Here is a 12,838-nt window from a genome sequence, read left to right on the forward strand (position 1 = left end):
ATATGTGAGCAATTAAATAATCTGCATTCATGCGAGATGCTGCTTTTGGTGTGGGTTCAAATCCCGATGGTAATCAAACGGTTCTTTTTTTGGCGCAGCTTTGATTGATCGGAGCTCGTGAAGCACCATAGTGGAACATATAATTTCCTACTATATTTGGACAATATTTTTATCCCCTATTTGAATATTGTGTTGGTGGGTTTTTTTTTCAGCCCTGTTCGTAACATGACTAGACATTTGGTGTAGTATGGGTCGGAGGCTTGTGCACTTGGTGGCAGTAATCGATCGATGTTGCTTGAACTCTGCCTGAACCCGCCCCAAACCACGAGCAAGAGTGACGTGCTTCCCAAAACAAAGGTGAACTAGCTAACCATGCTAGTCGTTCCAATTCCGACAGTAGTACTAACGAACAGCCCCTACTTCGTTTTGCAGGAACACCTGCGTCGTTCGCACCAACATCGGACGAACGACTAACTACATTACTTGTAAACATTGGGACTTTGTAAGTCCGAACGAAGTGTTCCAGAAACAGTTTTGTCGCAGCTGGGTCGTTAGTTGCTACCTTAGTTAGCAACGAAGGTTTCGAGAACGGTAGCCCTGGTCTACCAAGTAAGGCGATAAAGCAGGCCCACAAATCCCATCAGCTGTCGAAGTCTCTGATGAAGTGTCTGATGGAGAGACTCACACTTCAAGGAAACCCCACACTAAATAGGTATGTGTTACATGGTCTTTAAAATGATGCTGACACACTGTACATACTGTACGTAATGCTGTGTTTTGAGTGTATTTACAGTGTGTGTGTGTGTGTGTGTGTGTGTGTGTGTGTGTGTGTCTCTCTCTCTTTGTTTGTATGTGTGTGTGTGTGTGTGGGGGGGGGTGACAATATATAACAATATATAATACATCAAAATGAATTGTTGTTTGTTGTGTAGTTTCCATGGCGATCAAATAGGAATGCAACAGGCCCACAAATCTCGCCTGCTGAAGACGTCTCAGTGTCTGATGGAGGGACTCACACTTCAGGGAATCCCCACACTGCTCAGAGAGATCTACACAGACCTCTACATCACACAGGGGGGAAGAGGAGAGGTCAACCAAGAACACGAGGTCAGACAGATAGAGAGAGCATCCTGGAGAGAAGTAGGCGAAGACGAGGATTCTGATGATCTAGAGGAAGATGATAATGTTTATGCTCTAGAGGAAGATGAGGACTCTGATGATCTAGAGGGAGAAGATGAAGAACATGAGGTCAGACAGATAAAGGATGCAGCAGCCAAGAACAGGCCAATCAAATGCAGTGACATCTTTGAACGCTTATCTAAACAAGTTAAGCCCTCATCGAAAAAAGTCAAGCCCTCATCTAAACAAGTCAAACCTATGGGAATTGTGCTGACAAAGGGAGTAGCAGGCATTGGAAAAACAGTCTCTGTGCAGAAGCTCATTCTGGACTGGGCTGAAGGAACATCCAATCAGGATGTGGACTTCATATTTCCACTTCCTTTTCGTGAGTTAAATCTGATGAAGGAGAAAACCATCAGTCTGGTGGATCTTGTGAAGCACTTTTTCTCAGAGGTAAAGGATCCAAGAGTCCTCACCAGTTCAGAGAAAAAACTCATGTTCATCTTTGATGGTCTGGATGAATGTCGACTTCCCCTTAACTTCTCCTCAAACCCAGAGTGCTGTGATGTGACAAAGTCAGTCCCGGTTGACGTGCTGCTAACAAACCTCCTTCAGGGCAATCTGCTTCCATCTGCTCTTCGCTGGATCACCACCCGACCAGCAGCAGCTGGTCTGATTCCTCCTAAGCGTGTGAAACAGGTGACAGAAATAAGGGGATTTAACGACCCACAGAAGGAAGAGTATTTCAGGAAGAAACTCAGTGATGAGAGCCTGGTCAGCAGAATCATTGCCCACCTGAAGTCATCCAGGAGCCTCTACATCATGTGCCACATTCCAGTCTTCAGCTGGATTTCAGCTACAGTAGTAGAGAACACATCATATGAATCAGGGAGGGTAGAAATGCCAAGGACTCTTACACAGATGTACACACACTTCCTGATCATTCAGGTTACAAATAAAAACACCAAGTACACAGAGCATGAAGGAAGAGATGAAGGAATGATTTTGAAACTGGGGAAACTGGCATTCAAGCAGCTGCAGAAGGGAAATTTGATCTTCTATGATGAAGACCTGAGGGAATGTGGCATTGATGTCACAGAAGCATCAGTGTACTCAGGAGTGTGCACTCAGATCTTCAGAGAGGAGGCCGGGCTGTACCAGGCGAAGGTGTTCAGCTTTGTACATCTGAGCATTCAGGAGTTCCTTGCAGCATTATATGTGTTCCTCTGCTTCATCAACAGCGAGAGAAACATGTCTGACCAACAGCTATTGTCTCAGCTCTCTGGTCTGTTCAGAGCAGCAACACTTCAAGACCTACACAAGACTGCAGTGGATCTGGCTTTACAGAGTAGGAATGGACACCTGGACCTTTTCCTCCGCTTCCTTCTGGGCCTCTCCCTGGAGTCCAATCAGAACCTCTTAAGGCATCTAATGCCACAGAACAACAGCCAATCACAGAGCTCGGAGCCAACAGTGCAATTAGTCAAACGCAACATCAGGGATTTTTCTAATAGTGGCAGTAGCAGATATCAGAGTGGGTCAGACAGACAGATCAACCTGTTTTACTGTCTGAATGAGCTGAATCAGCATACTGTAGTGGAGCACATTGACAGGACCTCAGGAACTCTTTCCGTAGTGATGCTCTTACCAGGACAGTGGGAGACTAGGGAGTTTAGGTTTGAGACGTCAGAAGAGTATCTGGAGGGGTTTAACCTGCAGACGTACATAAAGACACCTGAGATGGACCAGACTGAACTCCTCATCCCAGATGACATTCTTCAGAAGCTGACTGATGTGTTCACATCATCCACCTCAGCACAGTGAGTGTGTGTGTGTGTGTGTGTGTGTGTGTGTGTGTGTGTGTGTGTGTGTGTGTGTGTGTGTGTGTGTGTGTCTGTGTGTGTGTGTGCATGCGTGCGTGCGTGTGTGTGTTGTTGTTGTTGAGGTGTGTGTTGAGTGTTGAGTGTTGACGTGTAGGTTGACTTACTGTATCCCGATGTCTCTCAAAGGCTGGATAGATGTCCCCTGTCAGAGAGGAGCCTTTCCTACCTGGCCTCTGCCCTGACCTCACACTCCTCACGTCTCACACAACTGACGCTGGGGGGCCAGGACAGATCATCATCACTGGCAGGACAGATCATCATCACTGCATGTGTCATCTTCAGCTGGGTGCCATCCAGACTGCAAGCCCTGGGAGTTCAGGTAGAATATATTCACTCTACACATCACTGCTCCCCCCTAACCGCAGAGATACACCAGCGGCGATCTGAGCGAGTCGAGCGACGGAAGTAATTGACTTTGTATTGAGTCGAGAGACAAAAGCGATTCTGGAGACTAGAGCGATTTGCGCGACGAGCGCGACAATTTGAAGTTGAAATCTTTTCAACTTTCTATGACGCGGTTCGGCGACAAGCCGCGACAGCCAATGAATGTATAGAGGTCAGTGACCACAGCCAATGGGAATGCTTGAATGCTTTGCCTTCTGCCTGTACGGACATACTCTAGTCTCCTCAATCTCTCGTATCGCTTGCTGCTACACTCTGTCGCTTGAATCGCGTCGCCTCTGGTGTATCTCTGCGGTAATACGTTAAAAGGGATCATTTAAGAAATGCACCGAAGTACATCCAGGAGGCAAATACAGGACACACACTGACATTAACCATATTTTACAACTTATATGAATAGTGAATCATACAAACGTTTTCAAAAGGTTATTGCAATCATTAAATATATTATTATTGCGGGTTCTATATATACAGTGCCCTCCATAATTATTGGCACCCCTGGTTGAGATGTGTTTTTTAGCTTCCAATTATTATTATTTTTTTCTAAATAATATGGGACCTTAATGGAAAAAAAGAGAAAAATCCAACCTTCAATACAAGTGCATTTATTCAGTGGGGAAAAAATCCCACATAAAGAAATACTTATTTGACATCAAATAATGTGTGTCACAATTATTAGCACCCCTGGTGTTAATATTTTGTACAACCCCCTTTTGCCAACAACACAGCACCTAATCTTCTCCTATAATGTTTCACAAGATGGGAAAAGACAGAAAGAGGGATCTTCAGCCATTCCTCTTTGCAGAATCTCTCTAAATCATCCAGAGACCTGGGTCCTCTCCTCTGTACTCTCCTCTTCAGCTCACCCCACAGGTTCTCAATGGGGTTGAGGTCTGGGGACTGAGATGGCCATGGGAGGAGCTTGATTTTGTGTCTGGTGAACCATTTCTGTGTAGATTTGGCCATATGTTTAGGGTCATTGTCTTGCTGAAAGACCCAGTGACGACCCATCTTCAGCTTTCGGGCAGAGGGCAACAGATTTTGATTTAAAATGTCCTGGTATTTCAAAGCATTTATGATGCCATGCACCCTAACAAGGTTCCCAGGGCCTTTGGAAGCCCCACAGCCCCACAGCATCACTGACCCACCCCCATACTTCACAGTGGGTATGAGGTGCTTTTCAGCATGCGCATCTTTCGTGGCACGCCAGACCCACTTAGAGTGTTTGTTGCCAAAAAGCTCAATCTTGGTCTCATCTGACCAAAGCACACGGTCCCAGTTGAAGCCCCAATACCGCTTGGCGAACTCCAGACGTTTGCGTTCATGATTGTGAGTGAGGAAAGGTTTTCTCCGTGCATGCCTCCCAAACAGCTTGTTGGCGTGTAGACAGTGCCTGATGGTTGATTTGGAGACTTTGTGACCCCAGGATGCTACCATTTGTTGTAATTCTGTAACAGTGAGCTTTGGAGATCTTTTGATTTCTCTTACCATCCTCCTCACTGTGCATGGTGGCAAAATAAACTTGGGTCCTCGTCCAGGCTTGTTTACCACTGTTCCAGTTGTTTTGAACTTCTTAATTATTCCTCTCACAGTGGATATCGGCAGCTGCAGTTGAGTGGCAATCTTCTTGTAGCCTCTGCCTGACCTGTGAAGGTCGACGCACATCTGCCTCACTTGTATGCTGTGTTCCTTTGTCTTTCCCATGTTTAAGAGTGGATAAGAGAAATGGCCTCGGTGTCACGTCATATTTATACCCCAGGGAAACAGGAAGTGATGAATTACTAATTAAATGTTCCTACATACTCTGATAAACTTTGTAAACTACTGTAGAAATGACAGAAATGCTTCAATTATATTTATTTCCTGGGAATTGTTAAGGGTGCCAATAATTGTGGAACAGGTGATTTAATGAAAAAGAATTATTTTTTAGTCAGGGATTGTTTTATTTTCTTACAATTCATTTGAGTTGAAGGCTACATTTTCCTAAAATTTTCATTGTGACAGTATTCTTCTGCAATAAACACTGAATTTATTTTAAGGCTTTTAACATATCTCAACCAGGGGTGCCAATAATTATGGAGGGCACTGTATATATGAGAGTATTCCATGCTGTTTGTGTAATTTGTAGAGCCAGAAAAGAGCTTTCAAACAACACCACGGACATCTTTTTATGACTTACACGGACTGATATAATCAAGGCTCAATGTACAGTGTCCTACCCTCATATGTAGACCTTTTGGTAGTCTGTTTCTGCCTTAATATTCAGATTCACACAAATTCAGTTCTGGGGTGCTACCTTGCTACTTTAAAGACACACCAAGTATGATTGAAATCTGTGTCGGTCGGGTCCCAAAGTGTCTGATATCACGTGAAATGACCCTATGTATTGTCCTGGCAAGCTGGACTAAAACATGAAATGTGCAAGACTGTTGGCACCCTCTTTGAAATCTCAACATTAACTGCTGTAGTTTCGAGTCAAGTCAGCTTTATTGTCAATTTCTTTGCATATGCTGGTCATACAAAGAATTGAAATTTCTACCATGAAAGACTCGATAGACCAAAAGAGGTTTAAGAGATTTATTGAAACACTGAAGTATGCAGTAGTGATTGTCTTTGGCGGAGGCCCCCGCCTGCTTAGAATAATTCAGATGAAGAGGGCGCATATCCTGCCGATGGATAAGGCAGGGGGCGAGAGCCTACCCCCCCTTCACAGGACGGGGACCAACTGGTGACGGTGGCTGGAGGTGGTGGCATTCACGGCAGATTAATGAGAGGACCATCGACCAGGGACCGTGAAGATTAGGGCAGATGCTCTCAGCATCCTTGTGGTGGCAAGGCTGAAGGGAAGATGCCGAACTGCGTCGAAAGCAGGGACACCTTGCAGATTCTCCACATGGGACGAAGACGGGCCGGCAATGGAGGCTGAAGGGGAGGTGGTGGGAGCGTTGACACCAGCGTACTCTAGTCAGCAGAAGAGCAGAGATAGACAGAGGGTTTATAAATGAGTGGGCAGGCTTCCTATTGGCTGTAGGCAAATGAATGAGAATGCAAGGGAGAGGGTGTGCCTAAGAACAAGAACAGTGATTGGTTGGTTAATTTAAGGGAATAATTGAGCTGAATACCGTCTCATCTTCCTGGCAGAACTTAACGCCTTAGCTTACATTACTTTACTTACTTTCCCATGCAGACTTAGACATAGACTTTAGGTGTGGACATAGACAATTAGACATAGACAGTACACATACATTACACCTAGAGTACCTATACAACTGATTTTCAAAGAGACTTTGTTGTCATGACGACATTTTGGCGGTGGCATTCCAAATGGGGTGTGGTCTGTAGAGAATGTTTGGATGTTTTGATTCATCTTAGTTTTCTTAACCAGCTATACGTTTATTATATTCTCATTTTATTTTCATGGTTTGGCAGGGGAAATCCCCATATAGTGACATATTCTTGTGTGTAAGCTTTTCTGTAATGGGTCACGGGATACATTATTGCAAACATGTGCATCTAATTTGTGTGGTCAAAAGGCTGCTGAACAACGAAATGTGAAATTGCATATACTGGACAACAAGACAATGGACAGTGGGCATCTGGCCACATGGGACCCCACGTGCACAGACGAAGCTCACGTCATGGACTGTGGGGGAGGGAAATGGTTAAATAGGGTTGCCTTTTGTATCCACTTCAGAACTTGCTGGGTGGAATACTTCCTGTCTCCACGCAGTAACTTCTCCGGTCGTTAACAATAAAATCTGCAGTTCTTATTACCATCTGAGTTGCTTGTCTGCCGATATATGATTTTTTACTACAGATCCTTATATCCCCTCTTCTCTGGACCATCTGTCAGGTTCTCCATCACTTTAGTGGGAACAATAACACAATAAGTCTTTGAAATTTCTCAGGGAAAGGCGAATAATTATGTCAAAAGAAATTGTAACCTGAACTACAGCCAGGCATCACAGGTCCTTACATGATTTTCATGTTTTGTTGTCAGTGTTCTGCTAGTTAGGATCCGTTACACAAGCACCAGAGTAAGTGATTACCAAAAAAAGAGACGCTTGCCTGGACATTGGTAGTGTCTTTGTGCATGCATGCATACGTGTCAGAGCATGGCAACCCGACTGAAGCCCGACGGGCCTGGTCGGAACCCGACGGGACAGGCCGGACTCGGACAAAAAAAAATAGAATATCTGTCGGACTCGGGTCGGACTCGGGCTTGAAGCAAACAGACATTGTGAAAATTGTAAGCAACCAGAGGAAACATTTCAGTTCATGCAAACGGCAGTTTTGTGATTAAAAAATAAGTAATTGAATATGCATAAATGAAAATGTTGGTAGGCTACTCGTGCGAGTGATTATTATTGGCTGTATGCACGCGCCAGTTACCAGCAACATGGACGCTCACTCCGAGTCAGTCGAGCAGGGATGCCGAGTCAACTTGCTTTCTTAATAAGCGCCAAATCAACAGTTGTCAGTGAACGCATGGTCTTTTGTTGTAGGCCTACTGTAGGCCATGTTTTAGCATGCCTTCGATGCTGTCTTAAATGTTGAACATAAAATGACGAAGTTTGTCACTGCATTGTTCGCCAAGGATTACATTTCCAGCATGGGGTAGCAAGGAGCATAACATGGATAACTAAGAAGACCCACACGCTACGTGGAGTAGCCTAAGGTAGGGGCGGAGAGGTATCCTGTTAGGCCTACTATTTTGTCCGCTGTGACATTTCATGTCCTTCACGTGGGTAATTGTAGGTGCGCTGTTACGTGTGTGTGTGTGTACGTGTGTGTGTGTGTGTGTGTGTGTGTGTGTGTGTGTGTGTGTGTGTGTGTGTGTTTATACTTACTATGTGTGCGTAACTAAATTAGGCTACTGCAAATTGCCTCATCCTGCCCACATAGAAAATCTTGCATGCGCACAGGTTCTGTTGTTATTACAGTGGTCTCGGGCTTCGGACGGGTTCGGACACAAACATTTTAATTAGTCTCGGTCTCGGGTCGGTGTCGATCACTTTTCTGTCCGCTGAGGGCCGGGCTCTGACAGAAAAAAACAGCCCGAGCCACACTCTAATACGTGTGTGTGTGTGTGCGTGTGTGTGTCTGTCTCTGTCTGTCTGTGTGTGTGTGTGTGTGTGTGTGTGTGTGTGTGTCTGTCTCTGTCTGTCTGTGTGTGTGTGTGTGTGTGTGTGTGTGTGTGTGTGTGTGTGTGTGTGTGTGTGTGTGTGTGTGTGTGTGTGCGCGCGTGTGCGTGTGTTTTCCACATTTATGCATATACAGTATCATGCTGCTTTCTGTCTCCAGGCTGGAGGGATGTGTTCTGACAGAGGAGATCTGCTGCTATCTGGTCTCGCTGACCTCACACACATCTACACTCACTGGGAAAGGCTTGTGGAAAGAGGAGGAGGTGGAACGATTATGTTCTACTCTTAGTCATCAAGACTGCAGATTGGAGACTCTTAAGTAAGCACCATGTGATGTCACTGTGTGCGTGTGCGTGTGCGTGTGCGTGTGCGTGTGCGTGTGCGTGTGCGTGATGACCCTCCCCACCTGCCTTGACTACAGGGTCATTCCACGCCAAATCTCCGAATCATCCCGCACGACCATCTCAGAATTGGCAGAAAAAACCAAGGAGGTTCACAAAAGTCCCAATAGAAAACTTGCAAAATTATAGCTCTCAACTCCTCATAGTTTTGTCATTAAAAATGTTTTTGTCAGGTACCCCCCTGACTCGTTTTGAACAGAGTTCTCAGAGAGCCCACTTTCAGATTGCCGTATCTAAAAAACTACTTTAAGTAGGTCTTTACAAATTTCAAGGGGTAACATTTGGAACATGTACTTGTGAAATGTGGATTTTCACACATCCTCTTGTCATTTACCACCGTTTTCTGGGGGCTTAAAGTTGCTTGAAAAATTCTCACCTTTGAATTTGTGGGCATCTTTGAAGGACTGTGGTAAGCGCCGTTTTAAAGACAGCGGTTTGATATGGACAATGTATGTTCCCAACCATTCTGTGCATGTTGTGTTGAAAGACTGATCTTCTGCGATGAACAGTTTAGAAGATATGAAGTCTTTAAAATGGAAAAACTGAAACTTGGTGCCATCTTTGCCATGTTATAAAAAAAAATGTCACGACTCACCACCGTATTATCAACAGTTTTGGAGAGATTAGATGTCTGTTCTTAACATATCCAAAAACTGGGATGGTATCAAAATATAAAAGGCAATCAAACAAGTATCACACTAATTTGAGAAATATAATATGCAGTTATTGAATGAAGGAATGATAAAGATTAGGCTTCTCGCTGCAAACAAAAATATTACAAGGTTTTAGACTCATGCACAATTTCATCTTTGCTTAAATAGCCTACTAATAAAAACAACAACATGGTAAAACTGTCACAGTCGTATGCAATGTATTATTGCTGTGCTGCATCAAGCAATTCATTTCCAAGTGCTTTGGTTTCCCTTATAAGTTAATCTATGCTTGAAACAGCCATCCTCAATTTATTGTTCAGGTTGAGGACGTGTCACATCATGTGACCGACAATACAATTAAATACATGTGGGTGGGTGTGGACGTTTTTTGAAGAGGCGTGTGTAAAAAGTGTTGGGTGGAGTTTACGAGTAGGGGGTGTTGCATTGTTACAAACTGACCAGTTCGCTGTCGCATGTGAAATGGAGGCCCATTTTCCCACACCTTTACCAAATCTTTCGTTGCAGGACAAAGAGTTAATTATTTCACTTTCACCGGCTTCATATTTTCAAGACATACTGATGTAAGTTTTATCTGTTTATTGAAGTGATAATCTCATACCAACACATGTAGACCTTTGCCATGAACCAATAAAATGCGCTAGGTTGCTCGGTCATGGTGAGGACTGGGGCGGGGCCAAGTTCTATGAACAGGTCACCTTTGTCATGGTTTTTTTGGGGGGTGGGACACTTTTATTATCATGGAGAAGAGAAAAAAACAGTGATGATACAAAAGGAGGAGACTGTTCGTAAGGAGGTAACCTGACTAAACAGCTGTCCTGCCCCTCCAATCACCATGACTGAGCTACCCTGAGTATGGTGCTAGACCACTGCAATACTTACTGAATGCTTATCAGGGATCAATTCTGTCACAGAGCTGAACAATGCAAGCATTAATGTTTGCTGTTCTACGTCGTTCCTGATGAGTTTGCATAAATTCACATACTTGTATACACGGAGTGATACACAAATCAAATGTTAAAAGAATAATCACATGATAAAAGGTAATATCTCATAAACAATCCTACATAATCCACAGTAAGTCTCAGAACTGCATCAAAGTTGGTAGACAAGTTATTAAAGATTGTTATGAATTGTAATAAAAAGCATTGAGATGTGGTGATAGTCAGGATGTACTTGTTTCAAGATCTACGGGGATGTTTCAGTGATTCAACATTTCATCACTTTATTCCGGTATTTGGTTTTCAGTGCCTAAAGATGAAGTTTACACACGTCTTTAACCTTTGATTTACTGAAATGTAGTTACAGAAAAAGCTGAAAAAAAACCTCAACAGCCTCTTTTACTTTTTTGCCGTATTATATTGAGAGTGTCGAAAATGCTCAAGTCAAATATCTTGTATCAAAAATGTCTGACTCAAATTGCTCAAGTCATTCACAGTGGCGGAACAATTGCACATAGGGCCTTATGGCAAATACTGGTAGATAGGGCCCCCATGTAGCCTGCAAAGATCAGAGCAGGGGCCCCACCTCAATAGAGCAGCAAGCTGCAGATGTCACACAGTCGTTTTTACAAGTCCATTTTTAAAACATGAGACAGAGCACCACCCCAGTTTTTGGATATAGTCGGTTTGCTACCAAAACCGCCTAAGTCCGAATTTGGTCGAAATGAGATGTTTGCATAAACTTACTCCCCTACCACAGCTGCATCACCCTGCCTTTCTCCCAGGGTTATTGATCAATCACAACAGTCACCAGAGTCAAATATCTGTATGTATAAAGTCACACACTGCCTATGAGAAAATGAATGACCAGGGACGTAGCTATAGGGAGGACAAGGAGGGCATTTGCCTGTAGGCCTAGGGCCCTCCTGCAGGTGGCAGGGGTAGGGGCCCTATTATGATCTTGGCAGGTGATATGGGGGCCCTATCTATTCATCCTGGGGCCCTGTGCACAATTGTTCTGCCAATGTGAATGACTTGGGTAACTTGACTTAGCCATTTTTGATGCAAGAAACAGTTTATTTACATCTGTTAAGAGTTCTCTCTCTCTCTCTCTCTCTCTCTCTCTCTCTCTCTCTCTCTCTCTCTCTCTCTCTCTCTCTCTCTCTCTCTCTCTCTCTCTCTCTCTCTCTCTCTCTTCAAAGACAATGGCCATGTTTCAAAACTCCATCCTTAGACATCTGTCTGAGATAATCTTGTTACCACACAATGGTTGTAACCTTACATTAATTTATGATTGTAGTCTTAGAACGAATTGAGCAATTCTTAATTATGTGCTTTATTTGATGTTATCACAGATTTATAGAAGGCTGCTAAGGACTACATACTCTTACGACAATATGTTATTTCATACTTTTATTTAATATTTTATAATGTATATTTGAACAACATTGGGTTGATGTCATTAGTATAATACATGATAGCATACGCAGTAGGATGACCATCTACAAATGTATAAAGGATCCTGTAGTGGTTCTATACCATATCCTGAATGCCACGGTCATGGTGTTGAATTGGGCGGGGCACAGTTCTATGACCAGGTTACCTCGGTCATGGGCAAGGTTGGGAGGGTGGGGCAGTTCTATGAGCATGGAAAATAGCAGAAGTTAATCAAAGATGATAAACAAGGAGGAGACAGTTTGTGAGGAGGTACAAGGACCAAAAGAAGTGCCCCACCCCTTCATCCTCCTCCATGACTGATGGGACCTCAACATGGAGATTGGAGGCCACTGCATAGCTTACTCTGAGTGGCACTGCAATCTGGATCTGTCCTGATATGAGAAGCGAGTGTATTAACACTGTGGCAATTGCTCTGGCACACTCTGGAAATCTGTGGAAATCTGTTGGTAGACATGAGATTTACCAGCATGCTAAATTGTTACAACACCTACAAAAATATTTCAATTATTCACCATTTCCAGGATTTAAGTTTTTTTCCATTATCTCGAGTGATTACTACTTTTTGGGAGTGCACGCACCAAGCAATACACGGGGTGTTAAGTGCAGGCGCAGGCACAGACGCCGACCTTAATTGGTCTTTTGTCATTCAGGATTAAAGTTTGGAATAAAAATAAAAAAGAATAGTGTAGCTATCAAAATAATGTGCAGTGCATTGTTCTTGTTGTACTGCATCAAATATATATATTTTAAAGTGTTTTGTTTTCCTTAGGAGCCATTTCATGTTAGACTTGCAGCTTCACTCAAAATAAATAAAGAAAA

The 12,838-nt window shown here is 43.6% G+C and overlaps 1 protein-coding gene across 1 annotated transcript; it reads left to right on the forward strand.

Moving 5' to 3' along the window:
* Nucleotides 1–954: 954 nt before the first annotated feature.
* Nucleotides 955–2,943, forward strand: LOC134444967 (NLR family CARD domain-containing protein 3-like). The gene has a single exon (XM_063194133.1). It carries the CDS (start codon nt 955–957, stop codon nt 2,941–2,943), a length of 1,989 nt encoding a protein of 662 aa, XP_063050203.1.
* Nucleotides 2,944–12,838: the final 9,895 nt, after the last annotated feature.

The sequence above is a fragment of the Engraulis encrasicolus genome, unplaced genomic scaffold (genome assembly GCF_034702125.1).
Source record: "Engraulis encrasicolus isolate BLACKSEA-1 unplaced genomic scaffold, IST_EnEncr_1.0 scaffold_89_np1212, whole genome shotgun sequence".
In the NCBI taxonomy this organism is placed as follows: Eukaryota; Metazoa; Chordata; class Actinopteri; order Clupeiformes; family Engraulidae; genus Engraulis; species Engraulis encrasicolus.

Coding starts and splice junctions, on each gene's coding strand:
- LOC134444967 (XM_063194133.1), top strand. CDS start 955: ATGCAACAGGCCCACAAATCTCGCCTGCTGAAGACGTCTCAGTGTCTG.